General features: G+C 43.4%; 1 protein-coding gene across 1 annotated transcript in view; it reads left to right on the forward strand.

The window, feature by feature from the left end:
* The window catches only part of UPF1 (UPF1 RNA helicase and ATPase), a 49,501-nt gene that overhangs the window by 5,000 nt on the left and 22,944 nt on the right, over nucleotides 1-21,557 (forward strand). The window contains exons 2-18 of the mRNA XM_029283093.1: nucleotides 2,323-2,465; nucleotides 4,178-4,267; nucleotides 7,309-7,476; nucleotides 7,631-7,811; nucleotides 8,870-9,031; nucleotides 12,480-12,564; nucleotides 12,688-12,786; nucleotides 14,360-14,477; nucleotides 14,565-14,724; nucleotides 14,827-14,945; nucleotides 15,774-15,938; nucleotides 16,740-16,854; nucleotides 17,137-17,280; nucleotides 18,523-18,736; nucleotides 19,124-19,241; nucleotides 20,038-20,194; nucleotides 21,016-21,158. Coding sequence (XP_029138926.1) covers nucleotides 2,323-2,465; nucleotides 4,178-4,267; nucleotides 7,309-7,476; nucleotides 7,631-7,811; nucleotides 8,870-9,031; nucleotides 12,480-12,564; nucleotides 12,688-12,786; nucleotides 14,360-14,477; nucleotides 14,565-14,724; nucleotides 14,827-14,945; nucleotides 15,774-15,938; nucleotides 16,740-16,854; nucleotides 17,137-17,280; nucleotides 18,523-18,736; nucleotides 19,124-19,241; nucleotides 20,038-20,194; nucleotides 21,016-21,158 — 2,381 coding nt within the window. The remainder of the gene's footprint in view (nucleotides 1-2,322; nucleotides 2,466-4,177; nucleotides 4,268-7,308; nucleotides 7,477-7,630; nucleotides 7,812-8,869; nucleotides 9,032-12,479; nucleotides 12,565-12,687; nucleotides 12,787-14,359; nucleotides 14,478-14,564; nucleotides 14,725-14,826; nucleotides 14,946-15,773; nucleotides 15,939-16,739; nucleotides 16,855-17,136; nucleotides 17,281-18,522; nucleotides 18,737-19,123; nucleotides 19,242-20,037; nucleotides 20,195-21,015; nucleotides 21,159-21,557) is intronic.

Raw genomic sequence — 21,557 nt, forward strand, 5'->3', positions numbered from 1 at the left:
AACAGTCTTGCTTCTTGGAAACTTCATATGCTGTAGTGTTTAAGGTGCATATTTGTTTAGAAAATAGGTCGATTCTTTCCTAAGTAAATATGTGTTAACTTGCAGCATTAACTTTTCAGGAATTACTATTCTCTAACTTTACTGTAGTTTTATTCATAATGACATGTTTTTCTCCTAGCTTAGCTGAAGTAGTCTGAAAAACATTGGTTAAACTTTGAAACTGCCAGATCTACATAATGTATTTGTATTTGGCAGCCATTTATTATTACTGATTTTAAAAACTTTTTTTTTATGAACTGGGAGAGCTTTGTGAAAACATTGTACAATTTTCCTTGCCACAATGTTTTATGCACACGCCACCTTGTCCAGAATGGTAGTCCATGTTGGTTTAAAAAACTTCAGTAATCATGATGTTTCTTGGGGAAGGTATTAGAAAGTGTAATGGGGGCGGGGATTGGAGTTTTATATGTAATAAAATGATAAAGTTCATGTAATTTGGTACTACTGCTGCGGCATTGATTCTTAAAATGGTACTGTGCAGTGCTGACGTTTTTGGCTTTTTTTTTTTTTTGAAGAACACATTTAAATGGTTTGCAAGACCATTAAAGAATATATGTAGATTTGATCCTGCCCACCTTAGTGTGACTTCATCTAATTGGTATTTCCAAACAAAATTGATAACCATCACTTTTTATAATTAATAATGCTTATATAGCCTATGTGTTACCTAGGGATATTGTAGCCTATAAAGATGATACTAACACTTGTTTAATTTCTTAAATGGTAGATAAATATATATGGGGGGCTTCTGGCATCAAGGATGGCACATATTGGCCTCACATTCTCTCCCCCTCCTATAATCCTAGTGCAGTGATGGCGAACCTTTTAGAGACCGAGTGCCCAAACTTCAACCCAAAACCCACTTATGCATCGTCGAGTGCCGGGTGGGTGTGGGCAATTGGGTGGGTGTGGCCAATTGGGTGGGCATGGCTGCAGTGGTAACGGCAGACTGGGTGGGACTAAAAAGTTCAATCAATCAATTCCAACTTTGCAAGATCTTTTTTTTTTTCAGCGAGAAGTTGAAATTGACTGATTGAACCTTTTTTTTTTTTTGCACACAGCGGCGGAGGCCTAAAGCGAAAAAGTTTTATAAAACCCAGCTGAAGGCCTAGGACTGGGGCGACAGTGCGCACGCCCACAGAGAGGGCTCTGAGTGCCGCCTCTGGCACCCGTGCCATAGGTTCGCCACCACTGTCCTAGTGGTTGATTGTTTTGATAATTATTCCTTTATTAGCTTCTTTAAATATTGTATTCTCTAAGGCTATAATCCTTTAGAAGATCTGACCCAATCTCTTATTGAAGGTATAACAAGGTTTTTTAAAATATAGAATACTCATGAGATTCCTCCTTTTAGTGATAGCTACTATTTATTTGACTTCCCAGACCACCCACTCATTGAATCAGAATGACTTATAAAGAACTGAAAGCAGAAATCAAACCTCTCATTTAAGAATAAGGTGAAACATCGGTAGCAGCCACTTAATTTGAGAGCTATTGAAAGAAATCATTATGCACAGGCAAAATTTGTAAAATGAGGAACTTCAGGGTTCCTAAATTGGGTCTTTCCCCAAGGGTTAACCTTCACGTACTGGGGTGGGAATGGGGGTTAAAGAATTCACTGTTGTGAACCCTTTAGCCATTGCTTCAGTTCTGTTTATCCTGACTAACCAGACAAAAAATATTGTTTAAAGAATGGCAGATGTTCCCATGCTTGTTTAGCCAGCAAAAGTGTTCCGGTCTACAAAATCTATGGGTTGATTTCAAAATTTTCAGTAATGCTATATCATTGCTTAGGAAACTTGTGAATTGGGGCTTTCTGGGTAGCCTTGTGACTGAGGTAGATCAAAGCAATAGAATTAGGGAGGAATCTGGTATACTCTATTCCTGTGATTTTAGAGAAGGATACATGTTTTTTTTTTAGTGACATAGCTCTTAAAGTGTCTTGTGGATACTTTAGGAAAAGGTCTGATTTGAAACTGCTGATAGAAGAGGAAATACAACAAAGAGGCAGTAATCAGAAGCAAACATTACTACTGTACAGAAAACTGTTTTTTCTACTTCTATTTAAAAAATAGAGCATTATTTCTGAAAAGGCCATCGTAGTGTTTATTGAACATAATGAATTCGAGATTCTGTGCATGTGCTTGTAAATTGGCATTGATGTATGATGTATACTTTAAAAAAAAGCCTTAAGTTGTATGACTTGCTTTTCTTTTAATAAATCACAGTTGCATATGTGATTTTTTTTTTTTTAAACTCCAGGTAAATGGACCAGATGGCATCCTCCAGAATGGGGCAGTGGATGACAATGTGCCTAAAACCAGCCAACTTCTTGCAGAGCTCAATTTTGAAGAAGACGAGGAAGACACTTACTACACCAAGGACCTTCCTGTACATGCCTGCAGGTGAGGTAGTAGAGCCTGGCGTTATGAGAGCAGGGCATCAATTTAATGCACTGGGAAAGCTTTGTCCCTGTGGCTAGTGAGTGATTTCCTTCTTCATTTCCCACACCATTTTGCCCTTGTAACCTGGAACCAGTATCTAGTGACTCTCTCCTTAAGCTTCTGGGGTATATTTATGCCCTCACATAGAATCTGCTGGGATTGAGAATATGATTTTTATCAGTCAATTAAAGGCGTTACAATAGGTTCCCGTTAGGTTATATTAAAATAAAGGATCTTGTATGAGGCCCAGTCCTTTTATCAGACGGGATTGCTGTTCTTATTCCATGTTTTATGTAGTTTTATATCTGACCCTTTAAGGTGCCTTAGTGCAGGGCTTTTCAACCTTTTCACCCATTGTACCACTTTTAGGATATGGCAACATCCGAGTACCACCAGCAAGGTGTCAAAAACTTGATGATTAAAAAAAAGGAAAAAAGTAATAAAGTACAGGTAGTCCTCGACTTACAACAGTTCGCTTAGTGACTGTTCGAAGTTACAATGGCACTGAAAAAGTGCCCCCCAAGCCACAGCCAAGCAAGACGCCTGCCCGCCCGGTGGCACTCTTCCTCCTGTCCGAGGTTTTCATTGTTGTGAACATTTCTGTTGAGGATTGGCAGCAGGGGTGGGGTGGGGGGATGTTTGGTTTTTATTCTCCCCGTCTGCTGGGTGGTTGCAGCAGGTTTTGGTCACTTCATATGACCCTGGGACACTGTGACCGTCATAAATATGAATCAGTTGCCAAGTATCTGAATGTAAATCACAAAACCCTGGAGATGCTGCAACATTCCAGCTGATCAGCACTTCTTCTGGGCTCAGAGAAGCACCAGGATCAGCGCCAAGCTCCAGTTGGAGCCTGGCGCTGATCCTGGCGCTTCCACTGAGCCCTGACAGCCCTGAAGAAGCGCCGATCAGCTGGAAAGCAGCACTGATCCTGGCACTTCCGCTGAGCCCTGACAGCCCTGCAGCTCCAGCCATCTCTCGCTCAGGCTTGTGCGGTGCTGCCACCGGTTCAGCTCATTCCCCTCCCCTACTACTTTTCTAGGATGGTCGCGTACCACCTGCCAGGTGCCAATGTACCACAGGTGGTACCCGTACCAGTGGTTGAAAAGCCCTGGGTTAGTGCATCAGATCATTTTCTAACACGTTGCTTCTGGCTCTCTAAGAATGTTGCATTTATGCTTACTGCCTCCAGAAGTTGTGAGTGCTCTGACACTGGTGGTTTTTAAGAAGAGATTGGACAACCATTTGTCTGAGATGGCATAGGGTTTCCTGCTTGAGCAGGAGGTTGGACTAGAAGACCTCCAAGGCCCCTTCCCACTCTGTTATTTTCTGAAGCTCGGAAGATTAAATAGGTTTGGTTATGCCATACTCCTCAGTGTTTAGCTGAATAAGTGGTATTCTCTAACAATGCATTTTGAATGTCTGAACATACTTCCTAAGTTGCAGTGCTTATGTTCAATGTGATGATGTTTGACATTGATCACAAGAGGCTATATTGTCACAACGGCCATGCTGTGATAGTATAAAGTTCAGAAGGTCAGTAATGCCTCTGCCATCTTTCAGGGGTATAGTAGTCTTTGTTTCTTAATCAGTTTGTATTGGTGAGTGTCTTTGATTTCCCCTCCTTGAAGTAAAATTGATTTACAGCAATGGTCCCTCTGTGTTTTCCTTAGCTATTGTGGCATCCACGACCCAGCTTGCGTTGTCTATTGTAACACCAGCAAGAAGTGGTTCTGCAACGGACGTGGGAATACTTCTGGCAGGTAAATATTCACATTCACAAAGAGAACACAATTCACTTCTGTTAAATGTATGAACATAGAAAGCTTTCAGGTGCTAATTCAAATAATTGGTCCACTTTCCCTGTTAGTAACTATCCAAAACCTTGAGGGAGAACTTGAGCCAATTGAGCTAGGTCCCTGTTGGGTATAAGTACTTGTAGTCTGTTGTTCAATTATGGGACTTCACAGTTCCTGCAAAAATTCAGCCTTACTTGAAACTGCTTTCTACAATGTGGCTCAAACCTTACCAACATTTTAGTAGAGCACTTTTTAGAGCGAAGGGTCTCCCCATAAGCTGTTTTCTGTTACTTGCACAAAAGTCTTTTAGTATTTCATAAAATACAATCCCTTAATGCAGTGTTTCTCAACCTTGGCAATTTTAAGGCATGTGGACTTCAACTCCCAGAATTCCACAGCCAGCATTGCTGGCTGTGGAATTCTGGGAGTTGAAGTCCACATGCCTTAAAATTGTCAAGGTTGAGAAACACTGCATTAATGTATTATGAATACAATGTAAGGAAACACAACAATAGCAGTAAGAATCTGTAATGAATACTATTTGACTTAAAATAGAGGTAGTCCTTGACTTATGACCATTCATTTAGCAGCTGTTTGAAGTTAGAGTGGCCATTGAAAAAAGTGACTTATGACTGCTCCTCGTACTTATAACCACTGCGGTGTCCCCATGGTCACCTGATCAAAATTTGGGCACCTGGCAACTGGCATATATTTATGACAGTTGCAGCTTCTCAAGTCAGGTTGCCGTTTGCGACTTTCCCAGCGGGCTTCTGACAAGCAAAACCAATGGGGGAAGCTGGTTTTACTTCACTGTGATTCACTTAAAGGCTGTAGCAAAATGGCGGTAAAATTGGGCACGACTCACTTAACAATTGCCTCACTTAATAATAAAATTCCAGGCCCAGTTGTGATCAAGGTTACCTGTGCCACGAAACAAGTTAAAATGAGCAACTTAACGGACTGCATGCATCATGTAGTAGTCAAGAAACAACACAAAAGTAAATAGGTTTTTGCTGCTGTTAAAAGTTCGCAGAGATGGGGACCTACCAATTTGTGTTAGAACACGGGAATTGTACTGAAAGGCCCTTTTTTTCCCCAACACTATCAAATTGCTGGCACTAGCACTCTTCTTTAGTAGGGGCCTTTGTGATGGTTCTTAAGAGCAAGACTGTTGATACAGATGTAGATGGCCTGAGTAAGCTGGGTCCAGGCAGTTAATGGTTTTAAAGATCAAAAACTGCACTTTGAATTGGGTCTGAAGATACATCAACAACCAGTGTAATTATTACTGTATTGGTGTCACATGTTTTAGCTGCTAGTTTTCCCAAAAAAGCTGAGTTAATTGCATTATGCACTAGCTCACTCTTCCAAAGGGATTTGCAAGTAAATTCTGTTAAATAATCTAACTTGAATGGTGCTAGTGCAGGGGTAGGCAACCTTGGCTCTTTTATAACTCCTGGACTTCAACTCCCAGAATTCCTGAGCCAGCATGGCTCAGCTTGGAAACCTCTCCCTTTCCCCTCAGCATGGCTGGCTCAGGAATTCTGGGAGTTGAAGTCCACGAGTCATAAAAGAGCCAAGGTTGCCTACCCCTGTGCTTAGTGCATAAGTACTCAAGGAAAAGTATATTTTAGGAAGGTTTCACCTGCCATATTTTATTTGTTTATATTCCTTCTTTATTTTTATAAATAACTCAAGGTGTTGAACACCCACTATATTCCTTCCTCTTCCTGTTTTCCCCACAATAACAACTCTGTGAGGTGGGTTGGTCTGTTAATGGCCTAAAGTCACTCAGCTGGCTTTCATAGGTAAGGCAGGAGTAGAACATGGAGTATCAGCTGGTTGATGTATCTTGCTAGTCATCATTGTCTGCAAGGAAGTCCAATAAGACCTTCAAATTGTTCCTTGTGTTACCCAGAATGGATGGTTTACCTAACCCCACTATTAATTCACTGCCTTCAATTAATTTGTAAAAAATAATAAAGGCAGGATATAAAATAAATATCCTCTTTACTTGAATTCTTGTGAAAAGAAGAAAATCTAGTGAAAAGAAGGACTAGGGGGGCCATGATAGCAGTCTTCCAATATTTGAGAGGCTGCCACAAAGGAGAGGGGGTCAACCTAATTTCCAAAGCACCAGAAGGCAAGACAAGAAACAATGGAAACTAATCAAGGAGAGAAGCAACCTAGAACTAAGGAGAAATTTCCTAACATAACAATCAGTGGAACAGCTTGCCTTCAGAAGTTGTGGGTGCACCATCGCTGAAGGCTTTTAAGAAGAGACTGGGCAGCTGTTTGCCTAAAATGGTATAGGGCAGTGGTGGCGAACCTATGGCACGTGTGCCAGAGGCGGCACTCAGAGCCCTCTCTGTGGGCACGCGCGCCATACCCCGGAGATGGCAACCGTCCCTCTTCAACCAGCCACTCGCTAACTCACCGAGGTCCCACATGGCTGGATGCATCCCAGCACCCATGCGCTCGCTGGCCTCTGTGTGCGGGGGCCGATGGTGTCAGGCAGCAGCCGCCCCAGCCCCTGCCTCACCTTGCCCTGTGACAATGGCACCTCCGCCCTGCCTCGCCTGGCCCCGCAGGACGAGCCTCCTAACCACCGCCCCACCTGCCAGAGACCCCCTGGATCTCCCCCAACCCTGCCCTGCCCCCACAGGCGTCCCTCCCCACGAGCAACATTGAGGTGATCACGCCCACCTTGGTGATCACGCCCATCCAATCTGCCATGACCACCACAGCCACGCCCACCCAGTGGGCCACGCCCGCCTGGCACCCGGCAATACATAAGTGGGTTTTGGGTTGTAGGTTGGGCACTCGGTCTCTAAAAGGTTCGCCACCACTGGTATAGGGTCTAGAAGACCTCCAAGGTCCCTTCCAACTCTGTTGTTCTGAATTGAACTTCATTTTGTTTTTCCAATATAAATACGTTTTCTGTTTACATTTCAAAGGAAACTTTTGTTTTGCAATCAAGCATGTATTTTTCTGTCTTTTGTTAGCCACATTGTGAACCATCTTGTGAGAGCCAAGTGCAAAGAAGTGACTCTTCATAAGGATGGTCCTTTGGGCGAGACTGTCTTGGAATGTTACAATTGTGGCTGTCGTAATGTGTTTCTTCTTGGCTTCATCCCGGCCAAAGCTGACTCTGTGGTTGTTTTGTTATGCAGGTAAGAGAAATTTTGTTTTGTAGAAAGAAATTACTTGAACAATGATCACAAGAAACTATTAAGTGTGTGTTTTAATGTACTGAGTATTTTTTTTTACTGAGTAATACTTTTTTGTGTTTGACTAATATGTTTCTCTCATATCCTGATTGTGCAGGCAGCCTTGTGCCAGCCAGAGCAGCTTAAAGGACATCAATTGGGACAGCTCACAGTGGCAGCCTTTGATTCAGGATCGCTGCTTCCTTTCCTGGCTAGTCAAAATTCCTTCAGAACAGGAACAACTGAGGGCCCGGCAGATCACAGCTCAGCAAATTAACAAACTAGAAGAACTCTGGAAGGTATGTTTAAGACAGTGGTTCTCAACCTGTGGGTCGGGACCCCATTTGGGGTCGATCGATCATTTCATGGGGGTCGCCAAGCAAGGCTGTCCACCATTTTTTTGTCCGCCATTTTTTTCCCCCTTTTCCGGCGGGTGCCTTACCTCCCTTGGGCTGGGCCAGCTGGTGGTCGGCCTGCTCCGTCTCTGCCGCTTGCCAGCTACGCCTCGGCCAGCGCAGGGGGCGGAACCACGCATGCGTGGCGCTCCCGGGCAGGGAAAGTCCTCGACTTACGACCTTAGTCCTCGACTTACGACCGGTTGGGGTCACGGCATTAAAAAGGTTGAGAACCACTGGTTTAAGAGATTCTGTCCATGGAGAGGAAAAAGGAGCTATAAGATGTCATCTAAGACAGGGGTCCTCAACCTTGGCAACTTTAAGACTTGTGGACTTCAACTCCCAGAATTCCTCTGGGAGTTGAAGTCCACAAGTCTTAAAATTGCCAAGGTTGAGGACCCCTGATCTAAGACAAGCAGATATAATTGTAGGTAGGTAGGTAGATACATAGGTGGATGGATGGACGGACGGATAGTAAGATAGTACTGGGTTCAGAATTCAGCTTCCTGAGTATTCTTGGTTTCTTTCTAAATCAAGTTTCTGGACTGTGAAGATGCTATTGAAGTTTTGAATACTAAAGCCAGAAAGATGGTTGAATAGGAAGACCAGTTGTTTGGGCTTTGAAGCTTTGTCTAGATTCATGCCTTCATCCTACTCAGCAGAAGATGAATTCAGCAAATTGAGGAGAATTTGCACAATCTGTACAACTCATACAGTACTCTTTCCCATAGTACATAATTAGGATTTCTGGGTGATTTCAATCAAAGGCGGATATGGCTTTTATTTGCAGTATCCTTACTTTTAGTAATTTAAATGGGCACGCTTTGTATTTCATTGTTTTGTGACCTAAAGTCTGTGATAATAAGCCATATATTCCTAGTATTTAGTACCCTCATTTTGGAAGGATTCCCATAAACCAGCTGGAGAAGTTGGGTTTAGTGTCCTGTTGTCTGTGGTTGCAGGAGAACCCATCTGCCACTTTGGAGGACCTGGAAAAGCCTGGTGTTGACGAAGAGCCACAGCATGTCCTCCTTAGATACGAAGATGCTTATCAGTACCAGAACATCTTTGGTCCTCTGGTCAAGCTTGAAGCAGACTATGACAAGAAATTGAAGGAATCTCAGGTAAAATGCCCAAAAGGAGGCAGCAACTTGGATTGGTGACGCTGAACTGTATGCTCAGTTCGGGGGTGGGGGGGTTAAGTGAGCGTAAGACTTCTGAAAGCCTATAATTCATAAGTGTGGGAGGCATTTGAAGTATAGTTGATATAAATATTTTGAAGCATTTTCCCCACTAAGGAATGGTGGAAGCTGCACGTACTTTCTACTTTGAACTGTATCCATAGTTCCATTACTCATTGAGTCCTGGAGTTGATGTTGGGTACTTATTTACTGCTATATTTCTCTGATAAAAATTTTAAGCAGAAGACTAGTTGTTCAGTTGCTAAATTATGTCCGACCATAGAGTGCCAGGCTCCCCTGTCTCCCAGAATTTGCCCACATCGTATTGATGACACTAACCATCTTATCCTCTGCCAGGACTCTTCTCCTTTTGCCATCTATCTTTCCCAACATAAATCCTTTTCCGACGAGTCCTGTTTTCTCATTTGGTGACCAGAGTATTTGAGCTTCAGCTTCAGTTATCTGACCTTCCAAAGAACAGTCAGGGTTGATTTCTTTTAGGATTTGACTGATTTGATCCCCTTACTCTCAAGAGTCTCTCCAGCACCACAATTTGAAAGCAACAGTTCTTTGCTGCTCAACCTTCCTCATGGTCCAACTCTCACAAGCCTTTGCATCACTACTAGGAAAACCATAGTTTTGACTATAAGACAAGTAGGTTAAGCTTGTATCTTTATAGATGATGATGATGATGATAACTACTATTACTACTACTACTACGACTTATTATTATTATTATTATTATTATTATTATTATTATTATTATTATTATTATTATTATTATTATTATGTTGGAAGGGACCTTGGAGGTCATCTAGTCCAACCTCCTGCTCAGGCAGGAAACCCTATACCATTTCAGACAAATGGCTGTCCAGTCTCTTCTTAAAAACTTCCAGTGTTGGAGCATTCACCGCTTCTGGAAGCAGGTTGTTCCAGTTATTTATTATTCTAACTGTCAGGAAATTTCTCCTTAGTTCTAGGTTGCTTCTCTCTTTGGTTGGTTTCCATCCGTTGCTTCTTATCCTGCCTTCAGGTGCTTTGGAGAATAGCTTGACTCCCTCTTCTTTATGGCAACCCCTGAGATATTGGAACACTGCTATCATGTCCCCCCTCGTCCTTCTCTTCATTAAACTAGACGTACCCAATTCCAGCAACCGTTCCTTATATGTTTTAGCCTCCAGTCCCCTAATCATCTTTGTTGCTCTTCTCTGTACTCTTTCTAAAGTCTCAACATCTTTTTTACATCGTGGTGACCAAAACTGGATGCAGTATTCCAAGTGTGGCCTTACCAAGGCATTGTAAAGTGGTATTAACACTTCACGTGATCTTGATTCTATCCTCTGTTAATGCAGCCCAGCACTGTGTTGGCTTTTTTGGCAGCTGCAGCACACTGCTGGCTCATATCTAAGTGATTGTCTACTGGGACTCCAAGATCCCTCTCACAGTTACTACTGTTGAGCAAGGTACCACCTATACCATACCTGTGCATTTGATTTTTCTTGCCTAAATGTAGAACGTTACTTTTTTCACCATTGAATTTCATTTTGGTAGATAGCGCCCAATGTTCAAGCCTGTCCAGATCCTCCTGTATCTTAAGCCTGTCTTCTGGAGTGTTGGCTATTCCTGCCAGCTTGGTGTCATCTGCAAATTTGATGAGTTCCCCATCTATCCCCTCATCCAAATCATTGATGAAGATGTTGAAGAGCACTGGGCCTAGAACAGAGCCCTGGGGCACCCCACTTCACACTTCCCTCCATGTAGATGCAGTTCCATTGAGGACCACACGCTGAGTACGGCCAGTCAGCCAGCTACGAATCCATCTGGTGATGATGCTGTCTAACCCACATTTTTCTATCTTATCGAGTAGTAGGTTGTGGTCTACTTTATCAAATGCCTTACTGAAGTCCACAGCATTCCTCTGGTCAACTAATTTTGTCACCTGGTCAAAAAATGCAATAAGATTTGTCTGGCATGATCTATTTTTAACAAACCCATGTTGGCTTTTGGAAATGTCAGCTTCTGTAATGCAACCCTATCTGCTTGCACTGGGCATTGTAAATGGTTACATGTTCGTTTCAGCATCATAAATTCATGGGCCTCTATTGGTAGCGTCAGTGTTATACTTTCTACAAATTGTTTTTGTTATAGTTGAGCTGCTTTTGATAAGTGCTTTGTTGGGACAGTTGCTCTGTATTCCTTGAAATTTTTCTGAACTATTTAACTTAATAATAATAATAATAATAATAATAATAATAATAATAGTGAAGTTGGAAGGGACCTTGAAGGTCATCTAGTCCAACCCCCTGCTCAGGCAGGAAACCCTATACCATTTCGGACAAACAGCTGTCCAGTCTCTTCTTAAAAACTTCCAGTGTTGGAGCATTCCCCGCTTCTGGAGGCAGGTTGTTCCACTGGTTAATTGTTCTCACTGTCAGGAAATTCCTCCTTAGTTCTAGATTGCTTCTCTCTTTGATTAGTTTCCACCCATTGCTTCTTGTCCTGCCTTCAGGCGCTTTGGAGAATAGCTTGACTCCCTCTTCTTTGTGGCAACCCCTGAGATATTGGAACACTGCTATCATGTCCCCCCTCGTCCTTCTCTTCATTAAACTAGACATACCCAATTCCAGCAGCCGTTCCTTATATGTTTTAGCCTCCAGTCCCCTAATCATCTTTGTTGCTCTTCTCTGCACTCTTTCTAAAGTCTCAACATCTTTTTTACATCGCGGTGGCCAAAACTGGATGCAATATTCCAAGTGTGGCCTTACCAAGGCATTGTAAAGTGGTATTAACACTTCACGTGATCTTGATTCTATCCTCTGTTAATGCAGCCTAGCACTGTGTTGGCCTTTTTGGCAGCTGCAGCACACTGCTGGCTCATATTTGTATTCTATTGTATTCTATTCTATCTTAAAGTCTCTGGGTACAGTCAGAGTGATCTGCTATATACATGTATTGTTCTTCAGTAGAAAGCAACAGACATGGCAGCAAATATAATCTGGCAAAAAAGGTGGGCTATTAATAGATTAGAAGTGGGCAGTCTGATAATTCCAAAGCTGCATGTGGATTCTGTGCTAATTTCAAAAAGCATTTGCAAATAATTAAGTGAGAAGACAACTAGATGGTGAATAGGAAAAGAACTTCAGTTGTCTATGAATGAGAAGCAGCTCCACTGAATTAATCAGATTAATCAGTCCTCTTAATATTGATGCATTTGAAATCTTCCAGCAAGCACTGAATCAAGCATATTTCTAAAAAGTCATCAAAGATTACAAATCTGTTTATAGAAGGATTCGCCCAGGAGTGCTGGAATAAAATAGGAGATAAAAGGCCAGAACAGCTTTGATTCTAATTAAAGAATCAAAAAATGAAGAATTGTCTTTCTTTATTTTAGACTCAAGACAACATTACTGTGAGATGGGATCTTGGTTTGAACAAGAAAAGGATTGCCTACTTCACCTTACCAAAGACAGATTCAGGTCAGAGTGGAATTAGCAATATTGATAAGTTTAAAAAGTGAATTGGGTTAATATCAGTGGGCAGATGATACTATATACAATGCTATCTTCAAAAAGTACTCAAATTATTTACTGTGTCCTCAGATATGCGTTTGATGCAAGGGGATGAGATTTGCCTGAGATACAAAGGGGATCTGGCACCACTGTGGAAAGGAATTGGCCATGTGATTAAAGTTCCTGACAGTATCCTTTTTAATTTCACAAGATGGAGGAAGATGCAGAATGAGAATGCACTAGTTCAGGGCTTTTCAACCAGTGGTACGGGTACCACCTGTGGTACATTGGCACCTGGCAGGTGGTACGCGACCATCCTAGAAAAGTAGCTGGGGAGGGGAATGAGCGGAACTGGTGGCAGCATCGCACAAGCCTGAGCGAGAGATGGCTGGAGCTGCAGGGCTGTCAGGGCTCAGCGGAAGCACCAGGATCAGTACCGCTTTCCAGCTGATCAGCACTTCAGGGCTGTCAGGGCTCAGCGGAAGCACCAGGATCGGTGCCAGGCTCCAGCTGGAGCTCGGCGCTGATCCTGGTGCTTCTGCTGAGCCCAGAAGAAGCGCCAATCAGCTGGAACATTGCAGCATTTCCAGGGTCTTGTGATTTACATTCAGATGCTTGGCAACTGATTCATATTTAGGACGGTCACAGTGTCCCAGGGTCATGTGAAGTGACCAAAACCTGCTGCAACCACCCAGCAGACGGGGGGAATAAAAACCAAACACCCCCCACCCCATCCCCGCTGCCAATCCCCAACAGAAATGCTCACAACAATGAAGCCTCGGACAGGAGGAAGAGCGCCGCCAGGTGGGCAGACAGGTGTCTTGCTCGGCTGTGGTTTGGGGGGCATTTTTTTCAGTGCCATTGTAACTTCGAAGAGTCACTAAGCGAACTGTTGTAAGTCGAGGACTACCTGTACTTTATCACTTTTTTCCTTTTTTTGGGGGGGGTCATCAAGTTTTTGACAACTTGCTAGGTGACTGGTGGTACTCGGATGTTGCCATATCCTAAAAGTGGTACAATGGATGAAAAGGTTGAAAAGCCCTGCACTAGTTGGCAACTGGATTTACTGCCAGATTTTTATAGTAGAATTATGAATGACAAGTGTCATTTTCCTGCACTGCCTTAGAACTCTTGATGGTCATACAGAAAATTAAAAAAATACTAAAGTAATATTTCAGTTTTGCCTCTGTTACTAATTCAACTCACCTATAATTCTCTGCCTGGTTATCTTTCCAGGCCATCAATAGGGGGAGTATACTCTAGCAGTATATTGTAAGCCTTCATGTTATTTTGGTTCTATAAAGTTATGTTGTCAGTCTATGTCAGTGATGGCGAACCTTTTAGAGACCGAGTGCCCCAAAACTGCCTCGCCCCTGCCCCGTCCCCGCCTCTCCTGCCCGCAGGGCCATCTCCACGGCCCACCACAGCAGCGTTATGGCAGCCACACCCTCTGTTCGCATTCCACAGCATCATCTGTACACGATGAGGCACGAGGGCAGAGTCTTGTCCCCGCTGCCCAGCTGCCATGTCCTTGGCTGCGCTGCTCCACACAGGCTGCGCCCAGGGCGACTCTCCTCCTGGGGGGGCTGCTGGTGAGGAGGGGGCCACGGGGTGGCGGGGCTGGGGCAATGGTGTGCGTGCCCACAAAGAGGGCTCTGAGTGCCGCCTCTGGCACCCATGCCATAGGTTCGCCACCACTGGTCTATGTGCAGCGACGGGAGACACATTTCGAAGTTTTTTTCTGAAATTGCTGCTTAACAAGCTGTTGTAGATTATGGTGATGAGATTGCAATTGAGTTGAGAAGTAGTGTCGGCGCTCCCGTGGAAGTGACTCACAATTTCCAAGTGGATTTTGTATGGAAATCAACATCCTTTGATAGGTTGGTGCAGTTTTATTTATTTTGCTTTTGGGGGGGGGGGGAGAGTGAGAAAGCGCCAAAGTGCATCCTTGCGCCTTTCTTTTTCAGAATGCAGAGTGCCCTAAAAACATTTGCTGTGGATGAAACATCCGTTTCTGGCTACATCTATCACAAACTTCTGGGTCACGAAGTGGAAGATGTCATTATTAAATGTCAGTTGCCAAAGCGCTTCACAGCACAAGGACTTCCGGACCTCAACCATTCTCAGGTTCGCCCTGTCCCACAGCAAACCCAGAAATGGGAATGAGAGTTTCAGGTGTTGGTTTGATCACCTGTTTGACTTCACAGTCTTCTTTACTTTTATCGTCAGGTGTATGCAGTGAAGACGGTTTTGCAGCGCCCCTTGAGTCTTATCCAGGGCCCCCCTGGCACAGGCAAGACTGTGACATCAGCCACAATTGTGTATCACCTGGCAAGGCAAGGAAATGGGTAAGAGAGGAGAAAAGGACACACTAGGTCACGGCCTAGAGGGCCGAATAGATTTAATTTATGATTAAAGCTCCGTGCTTTGGAATGTGGATGTGACGCTCGTAAAAGGAGATGGGACTTTGAACCAGGACAACCTGTCAAAACTTGCTAAAGTCTAAATCAGTGTTTCTCAACCTTGACAATTTTAAGGCATGTGGACTTCAACTCCCAGCTGGCTGTGGAATTCTGGGAGTTGAAGTCCACATGCCTTAAAATTGTCAAGGTTGAGAAACACTGGTCTAAATGCTTCTCTCCAGATTCTGGCAACTTTTAAGAGGTCCAAGATGGGCTACGGCTGTAGTTCCTTTTTTCGCTCGACCATAAATTTGTTATCTTCATTGACTACATTTGTGCTGTCCTTAATAAGAGAGCCAGTTTGATGTAACGGCTAAGGTGCTGGCTTAGAAACCAGGAAATTATGAATTCTAGTCCCACTACAACTCGAATGTTGTACAGCATGAATGTTGCCTGGGTGACTGTGGGCCAGTCACTCTCTCTCAGTCCACCTCACAGGGGCGGTTGTTTTGGGGGGGGGGGAAATAGGAAGAGGAAGAAGTATTATGTACTTTTGCGGCCTTGTTATTTATAAAGTAACAAAGGTAGGATAAAAATCTAATATTGGCAGATCTGGCTTTGTAATCTCTTGTTACCCCTTAGTTTGCATTAAAATGATAATTTTGCCAGTGCTGTTCCTAAATGTAATAAAAAAAAAATGGTGCGGGTTTTGGTGGGATGGAATTATTTGCTCCTAGTTTTCACCTAATCTTGAGTTCCACGCTCTTTTCAAAGGCCTGTGCTGGTTTGTGCCCCAAGTAACATTGCTGTGGACCAGTTGACAGAAAAAATACATCAGACGGGGCTGAAGGTGGTGCGCCTGTGTGCAAAGAGCCGCGAGGCCATTGATTCACCTGTCTCTTTCTTAGCACTGCATAACCAGATCAGGAACATGGATAGGTAAGACGTTAATGAAAATGGTCTCGCCGGTATTTTTTCTGGCATTTGTTCAGATGATCGTAATTTCATATTTTCCACAACTGCTCCAGTTAGTCCAGAATGCAGCCGCGCGAGCGGTGATGGGAGTGACTCGTCGCTCCCATGTAACGCCGCTGCTGCGCGAACTGCACTGGCTACCGGTGGCTTTTCGGGTGCGCTTCAAGGTGTTGATTATCATCTTTAAAGCGCGCCATGGCATCGGACCTGGTTATCTCCGAGACCGCCTTCTGCCACAGATTACCNCCGCGCCCTCAAGACATGGCTATTCCAGCTAGCGGGACTGGCCTAAGGGATATTTTAATTTGATTTTAATTTGATTTTAATTTGGTTTTTTAACATAATTTTAAAAAGAAACGGCAAAAAATCAATATTTCATTTTAATTGTATTTTAAACTTAGTATTTTGTATGGTTTGTCTGTTTTTTAACTTGCTGTAAGCCGCCTTGAGTCCGCTAGGAGAAGGGCGGGGTATAAATTGAATAAAACTAAACTAAACTAAACTAAGCTTTAGGCATTACGCTAAGAGTTCCTTGCTCTAGTTTTGTGTTTGTTAAAAGTAATGAATTTCTTTGTATCTGTAGATTAGCTTTGAGACAGAAGTTTAAATTTATGGTCTAATACTGCCTTTTTTCTTATTACGTGGTTAATGCCTCAGTGTTTGTTCTGGTTGCCTTTGAATTGAAAGCAGGATGCATGAAACAAGGATAGTTATAACATTTCCTGCACTTACAGCATTCTAAGTAATGCGTATTTTGTGTCTCAGCATGCCAGAGCTCCAGAAACTGCAGCAACTGAAAGATGAGACTGGGGAACTGTCATCCGCTGATGAGAAGCGCTACCGAGCACTTAAACGAACAGCTGAGCGGGAATTGCTAATGGTAATTGTTTCCTTCTACTTAGCTACTGTCCTTATTTCTCACAGGGCTAGTGCTCTGTACTCAAGATTGCTCTGATGCAGGTAGGTGAGCTGTGTCCTTGTTCATCCTCAGTGCTGCAAAAGCAAAGAGTAATCAGATACTCTTCGATAATAAAATCCTGGTAGGTACAGTGTGAAATGCAAGGAAGCCATATAATAGTCTACTACACAAAGTCAGGGGAGCAGTTGGTAATAGTGTCATATGAACAACAATCCTGAAATTCTGCGATTTTATCCCCTTTAGAATGCAGATGTCATTTGCTGCACCTGCGTCGGAGCTGGTGACCCAAGACTTGCAAAAATGCAGTTTCGTTCCATTTTGATCGATGAAAGCACACAGGCCACTGAGCCAGAGTGCATGGTGCCTGTTGTTCTTGGGGCAAAACAGGTAGGCTGGGGGCTGCTTTAAAAAAAATACATTTTTAAAAATTTTAAATCTTAAATTATTCAGTTTTTAAAATGTTATTATATTGATTAAATTATTTACCGCCCAGAGCCTGTCTATGAAGGAGATGGGCAATTAAGAACTTTGATATATGAATAAGTAAATAAATAAAAAATGGAATTGCCAAATGTTTTAAGTATTTGTGCTGTCTGAGGATTGTTTGTACTGAGCAGGTTGGTTATGCGTGTAGTTTTTTTTTTTTTTAAATGGCCTACATGAATCTTCAGAAAGGGAATTCTGGTTGTTTGCAAATGGAGATTTTAGAGGCACATTGCACAATTGCCCACATGCAAATACCAAATTGTTGTGTTTTAAAATTTCTGTCTAAATTAAAATTTGGCGTGCTTCTTGATAAGGCTTGAAAGGGGAATCCAGGACGAAGCAATTGACGAAGTCTGGAAAAAAGTACAAAACTGAAAGGAAAGGGGAGGAAAAAAACCAAATAGGAATTAAGGTTACAGTTGAACTCAGGTGGTTGTGGAGAAGAACAATAAGTAGCTTTATTTTTTTTAATTGTATTTATTAAATTCATATGCTACCCATCTTCGCAATAAGGTGACTCTGGACCTTTATGTGAGGAGATTAAACGGGCATATAACTGAATGTCCCCCATTCAGTGGCTCAGGTGAAATTACAGATAGTCCTTGATTTACAACCATTCAGTTAAGAACAGCATGGGGAAAAAGTGACATTTCTGGTCCTCACACTTACAACTGTTGCAGTCACCCCCGCGACCATATGATCAAAATTTTGGTGCTTTAGCAACCAGCATGTATGTATGACAGTTGCAGTGAGCCCATTTGTGACCTTCCCAGCTGCCTTCCAACAAGCAAAGTCGATGGGGGAAGCCAGGTTGGCCGAAACAGCTGAACGATTCACTTAACAGCTGCGGTGATTTGCTTAATACTGTAACAGAAAAGTCATAAAATCGACTGTGACTCACTTAGCCAACCGCCTTGCTTAGCAGCAGAAAATGCTGGTCTCAGTTGTGGACATAAGCCGAGGACTACCTGTAAATCAGGACTACCTGTAAATCAAAGGTTCCCCAGTTGGGAACATGGACCATTCAAAGCTGCTTTCAGTCACTGCCTTTTGATTGTCAGCTGATATTCAGCCTCTGGGCTCCCTGCAGATGGCGGGTGAACAGGTGTGTGCGTGCATTGACCAGATCTCTTGTCTTCTCAGTTGATCCTCGTGGGCGATCATTGCCAGCTGGGCCCTGTCGTGATGTGCAAGAAGGCCGCGAAAGCAGGTCTGTCGCAGTCCCTCTTTGAGCGACTGGTGGTGCTGGGCATTCGGCCCATCCGCCTGCAAGTCCAGTACCGCATGCACCCGGCCCTGAGTGCTTTTCCCTCCAACATCTTTTATGAAGGGTCCCTCCAGAATGGTGTCACTGCAGGTAAATGGGGGTTTGGATATGTGTGCAGAGGGGATTTAGATTCCAGGGAATTTCAGCGTATCCGGCAGGCTTTAGTGTCCAAGAAGCATCTCTGTCCATTGTATGGACCAGCGTCTCTCAACTGGGTGGGAAATTTAAGAGGGATGGACTTCAATTCCTAGCATTCCCCAGCCAGCATGGGAATGCTGGGAGTTGAAGTTCATCCTCTTAAAGTTCCCCCACGGTTGAGAAGCACTGTTATTTTGACATTGGGATACAGTTGATTATTTGGGGGGGGGGGTGCTGCCGAGGTGCTTCTTTGAGATTGAAACACCTCCATTTTAATCAAATAAAATAGGGTTCACTGAAGACCTTTATACTGATGAATGAGTCCCATCTTTCCTGCAGCAGACCGCGTCAAGAAGGGGTTTGACTTCCAGTGGCCTCAGCCAGACAAGCCCATGTTTTTCTACGTGACCCAAGGGCAAGAAGAAATTGCAAGCTCTGGCACTTCTTATTTGAACAGGTAATAATAATAATAAAAAAAAAAAGATCAGTGGCAACCAATACCTGGGAAAGCAGGGAGAGGTTCAGTTGATTTCTTGGTAGGCCCAGCGAGGCACCTCTCCTTTTAAAGTTAATGCAATCCCTTTATCCAAAAATAGGATAATGTGATTAAATCAGTAAATAAAGATTAACATTGTTTGGTCTCGTAGTTACGTTGCTGGACTAGGTAAGGTGCTGGACTAGAGGCCAGGAGAATGTGAGTTCTGCCTTAGCCATGAAAGCTGGCTGGGTGACTTTGGGCCAATCATCAGGAGAATGTGAGTTCTAATCCCGCCTTAGCCATGAAAGCCGGCTGGGTGACTTTGGGCCAATCATCAGGAGACACAGTTCTAGTCCCGCCTTAGCCATGAAAGCTGGCTGGGTGACTTTGGGCCAATTATCAGGAGATAGTGAGTTCTAGTCCCGCCTTAGCCATGAAAGCTGGCTGGGTGACTTTGGGCCAATCATCAGGAGAATGTGAGTTCTACTCCCGCCTTAGCCATGAAAGCCAATGACGTTGGGCCTATTCCTCTCATTCCCCCTTACGTCACAGGGTGGTTTTGGGGAAAATAGGATGAAAGCATGTTAGATATATCCACTGCCTTGAGTTACTTATAAAGTGAGGGAAAATGTAATAAATAAAATCTTGTCCCTTCCTCATTTTACTATTTGGGGAAATGCTTTGTGTATTTGAATAAACATACAAACTTTGTACGAGTTTAGATAAGAAGAAATTGAGTTTACTCTTCTTTCCTCTCCTCCCTCTTATCTTACAGAACAGAGGCAGCCAATGTGGAGAAAATAACCACTAAGCTACTGAAGGCTGGTGCAAAGCCAGATCAGATTGGCATCATCACACCCTATGAGGGCCAGCGTTCCTACTTGGTGCAGTACATGCAGTTTAGTGGGTCTTTGCACACCAAGCTTTATCAGGTACACAGTTATGCTTTTCTTTCTTGATTCTTGGTATTCCCAGGTTTGCAGAGACCCAGTTGGTCTTTGCGTTTGTTTCAAAGTATTTATGCTGTGTTTACAAACATCTTACTTGAAGTGGTATAGTTAGGAACTTCCAAAGAAGAAACTTTTTGTAGTTTCACTTCCACCTAGAGAAGACAACTATTTAAGTATGTAATTTTTATTTGCTTTGGAGAAAGGATTGTGACGATTGTGAGAAAACCTGCCCCTCCCCTCCATTTCAGGTTTATTTATTGAAATAAAACATTTTGTAACACGTGTGGGTGCACTAACTTCCCCCGCCCCCAAAGATTATTTCTGGGATTCAATTGTGTATAATAATAACAACAACAACAACAATAATAATTAAAAAAAAGTTGGAAGAGACCTTGGAGGTCATCTAGTCCAACCCCCTGTTCAGGCAGGAAACCCTATACCATTTCGCACAAATGGCTGTCCAGTCTCTTCTTAAAAACTTCCAGTGTTGGAGCATTCACCGCTTCTGGAGGCAGGTTGTTCCACTGCTTAATTGTTCTCACTGTCAGGAAGTTTCTCTTTAGTTCTAGGTTGCTTCTCTCCTGGATTAGTTTCCACCCATTGCTTCTTGTCCTGCCTTCAGGCGCTTTGGAGAGTAGCTTGACTCCCTCTTCTTTGTGGCAGCCCCTGAGATAATGGAACACTGCTATCATGTCCCCCCTCGTCCTTCTCTTCGTTAAACTAGACATACCCAATTCCAGCAACTGTTCCTTGTATGTTTTAGCCTCCGGTCCCCTAAGCATCTTTGTTGCTCTTCTCTGCAGGAAGTTGAAATCGCTAGCGTTGATGCTTTCCAAGGGCGAGAGAAGGACTTCATTATCCTCTCCTGTGTTAGAGCCAATGAACATCAAGGCATTGGCTTCCTGAATGACCCCCGGCGTCTCAATGTGGCTCTAACAAGAGCAAGGTATTGGACTTTCCAGAATGATCCTAGATAGAATCTCTGCTTTCAGAATCGCCTAATTACACATTTTGGATGGAGTCAGATTGGGGGGGAAAAAAGTCTTCACTGGCTCAGACAGCTATTAACTATACTCGTACAGCTGCTAAAAAGCTCTACAGAATTTTGAAACTTCAAACATATTATTTATTTCATTTAATATTCATTTTGGGGACTTCCGGTGGGACGGCGCGCCGATGGCGGCTCTTTTCGGAGCCGTCCGCTTGGGAAGGCGTCAGAGCCAGCATGAACAGCGGTCAGCAGCTGTTCAGCGGCTTGGAACCTTGTGCCCCGGGAGAAGGGGTCGAGGTGAGTACTCCTGGATAGGAGTAGAGTCCCAAAAGCTCTCCCTTTTTCTCGGGAGAG

Source organism: Protobothrops mucrosquamatus, unplaced genomic scaffold (genome assembly GCF_001527695.2).
Source record: "Protobothrops mucrosquamatus isolate PMUCROS unplaced genomic scaffold, P.Mucros_1.0 scaffold14, whole genome shotgun sequence".
NCBI lineage: Eukaryota > Metazoa > Chordata > Lepidosauria > Squamata > Viperidae > Protobothrops > Protobothrops mucrosquamatus.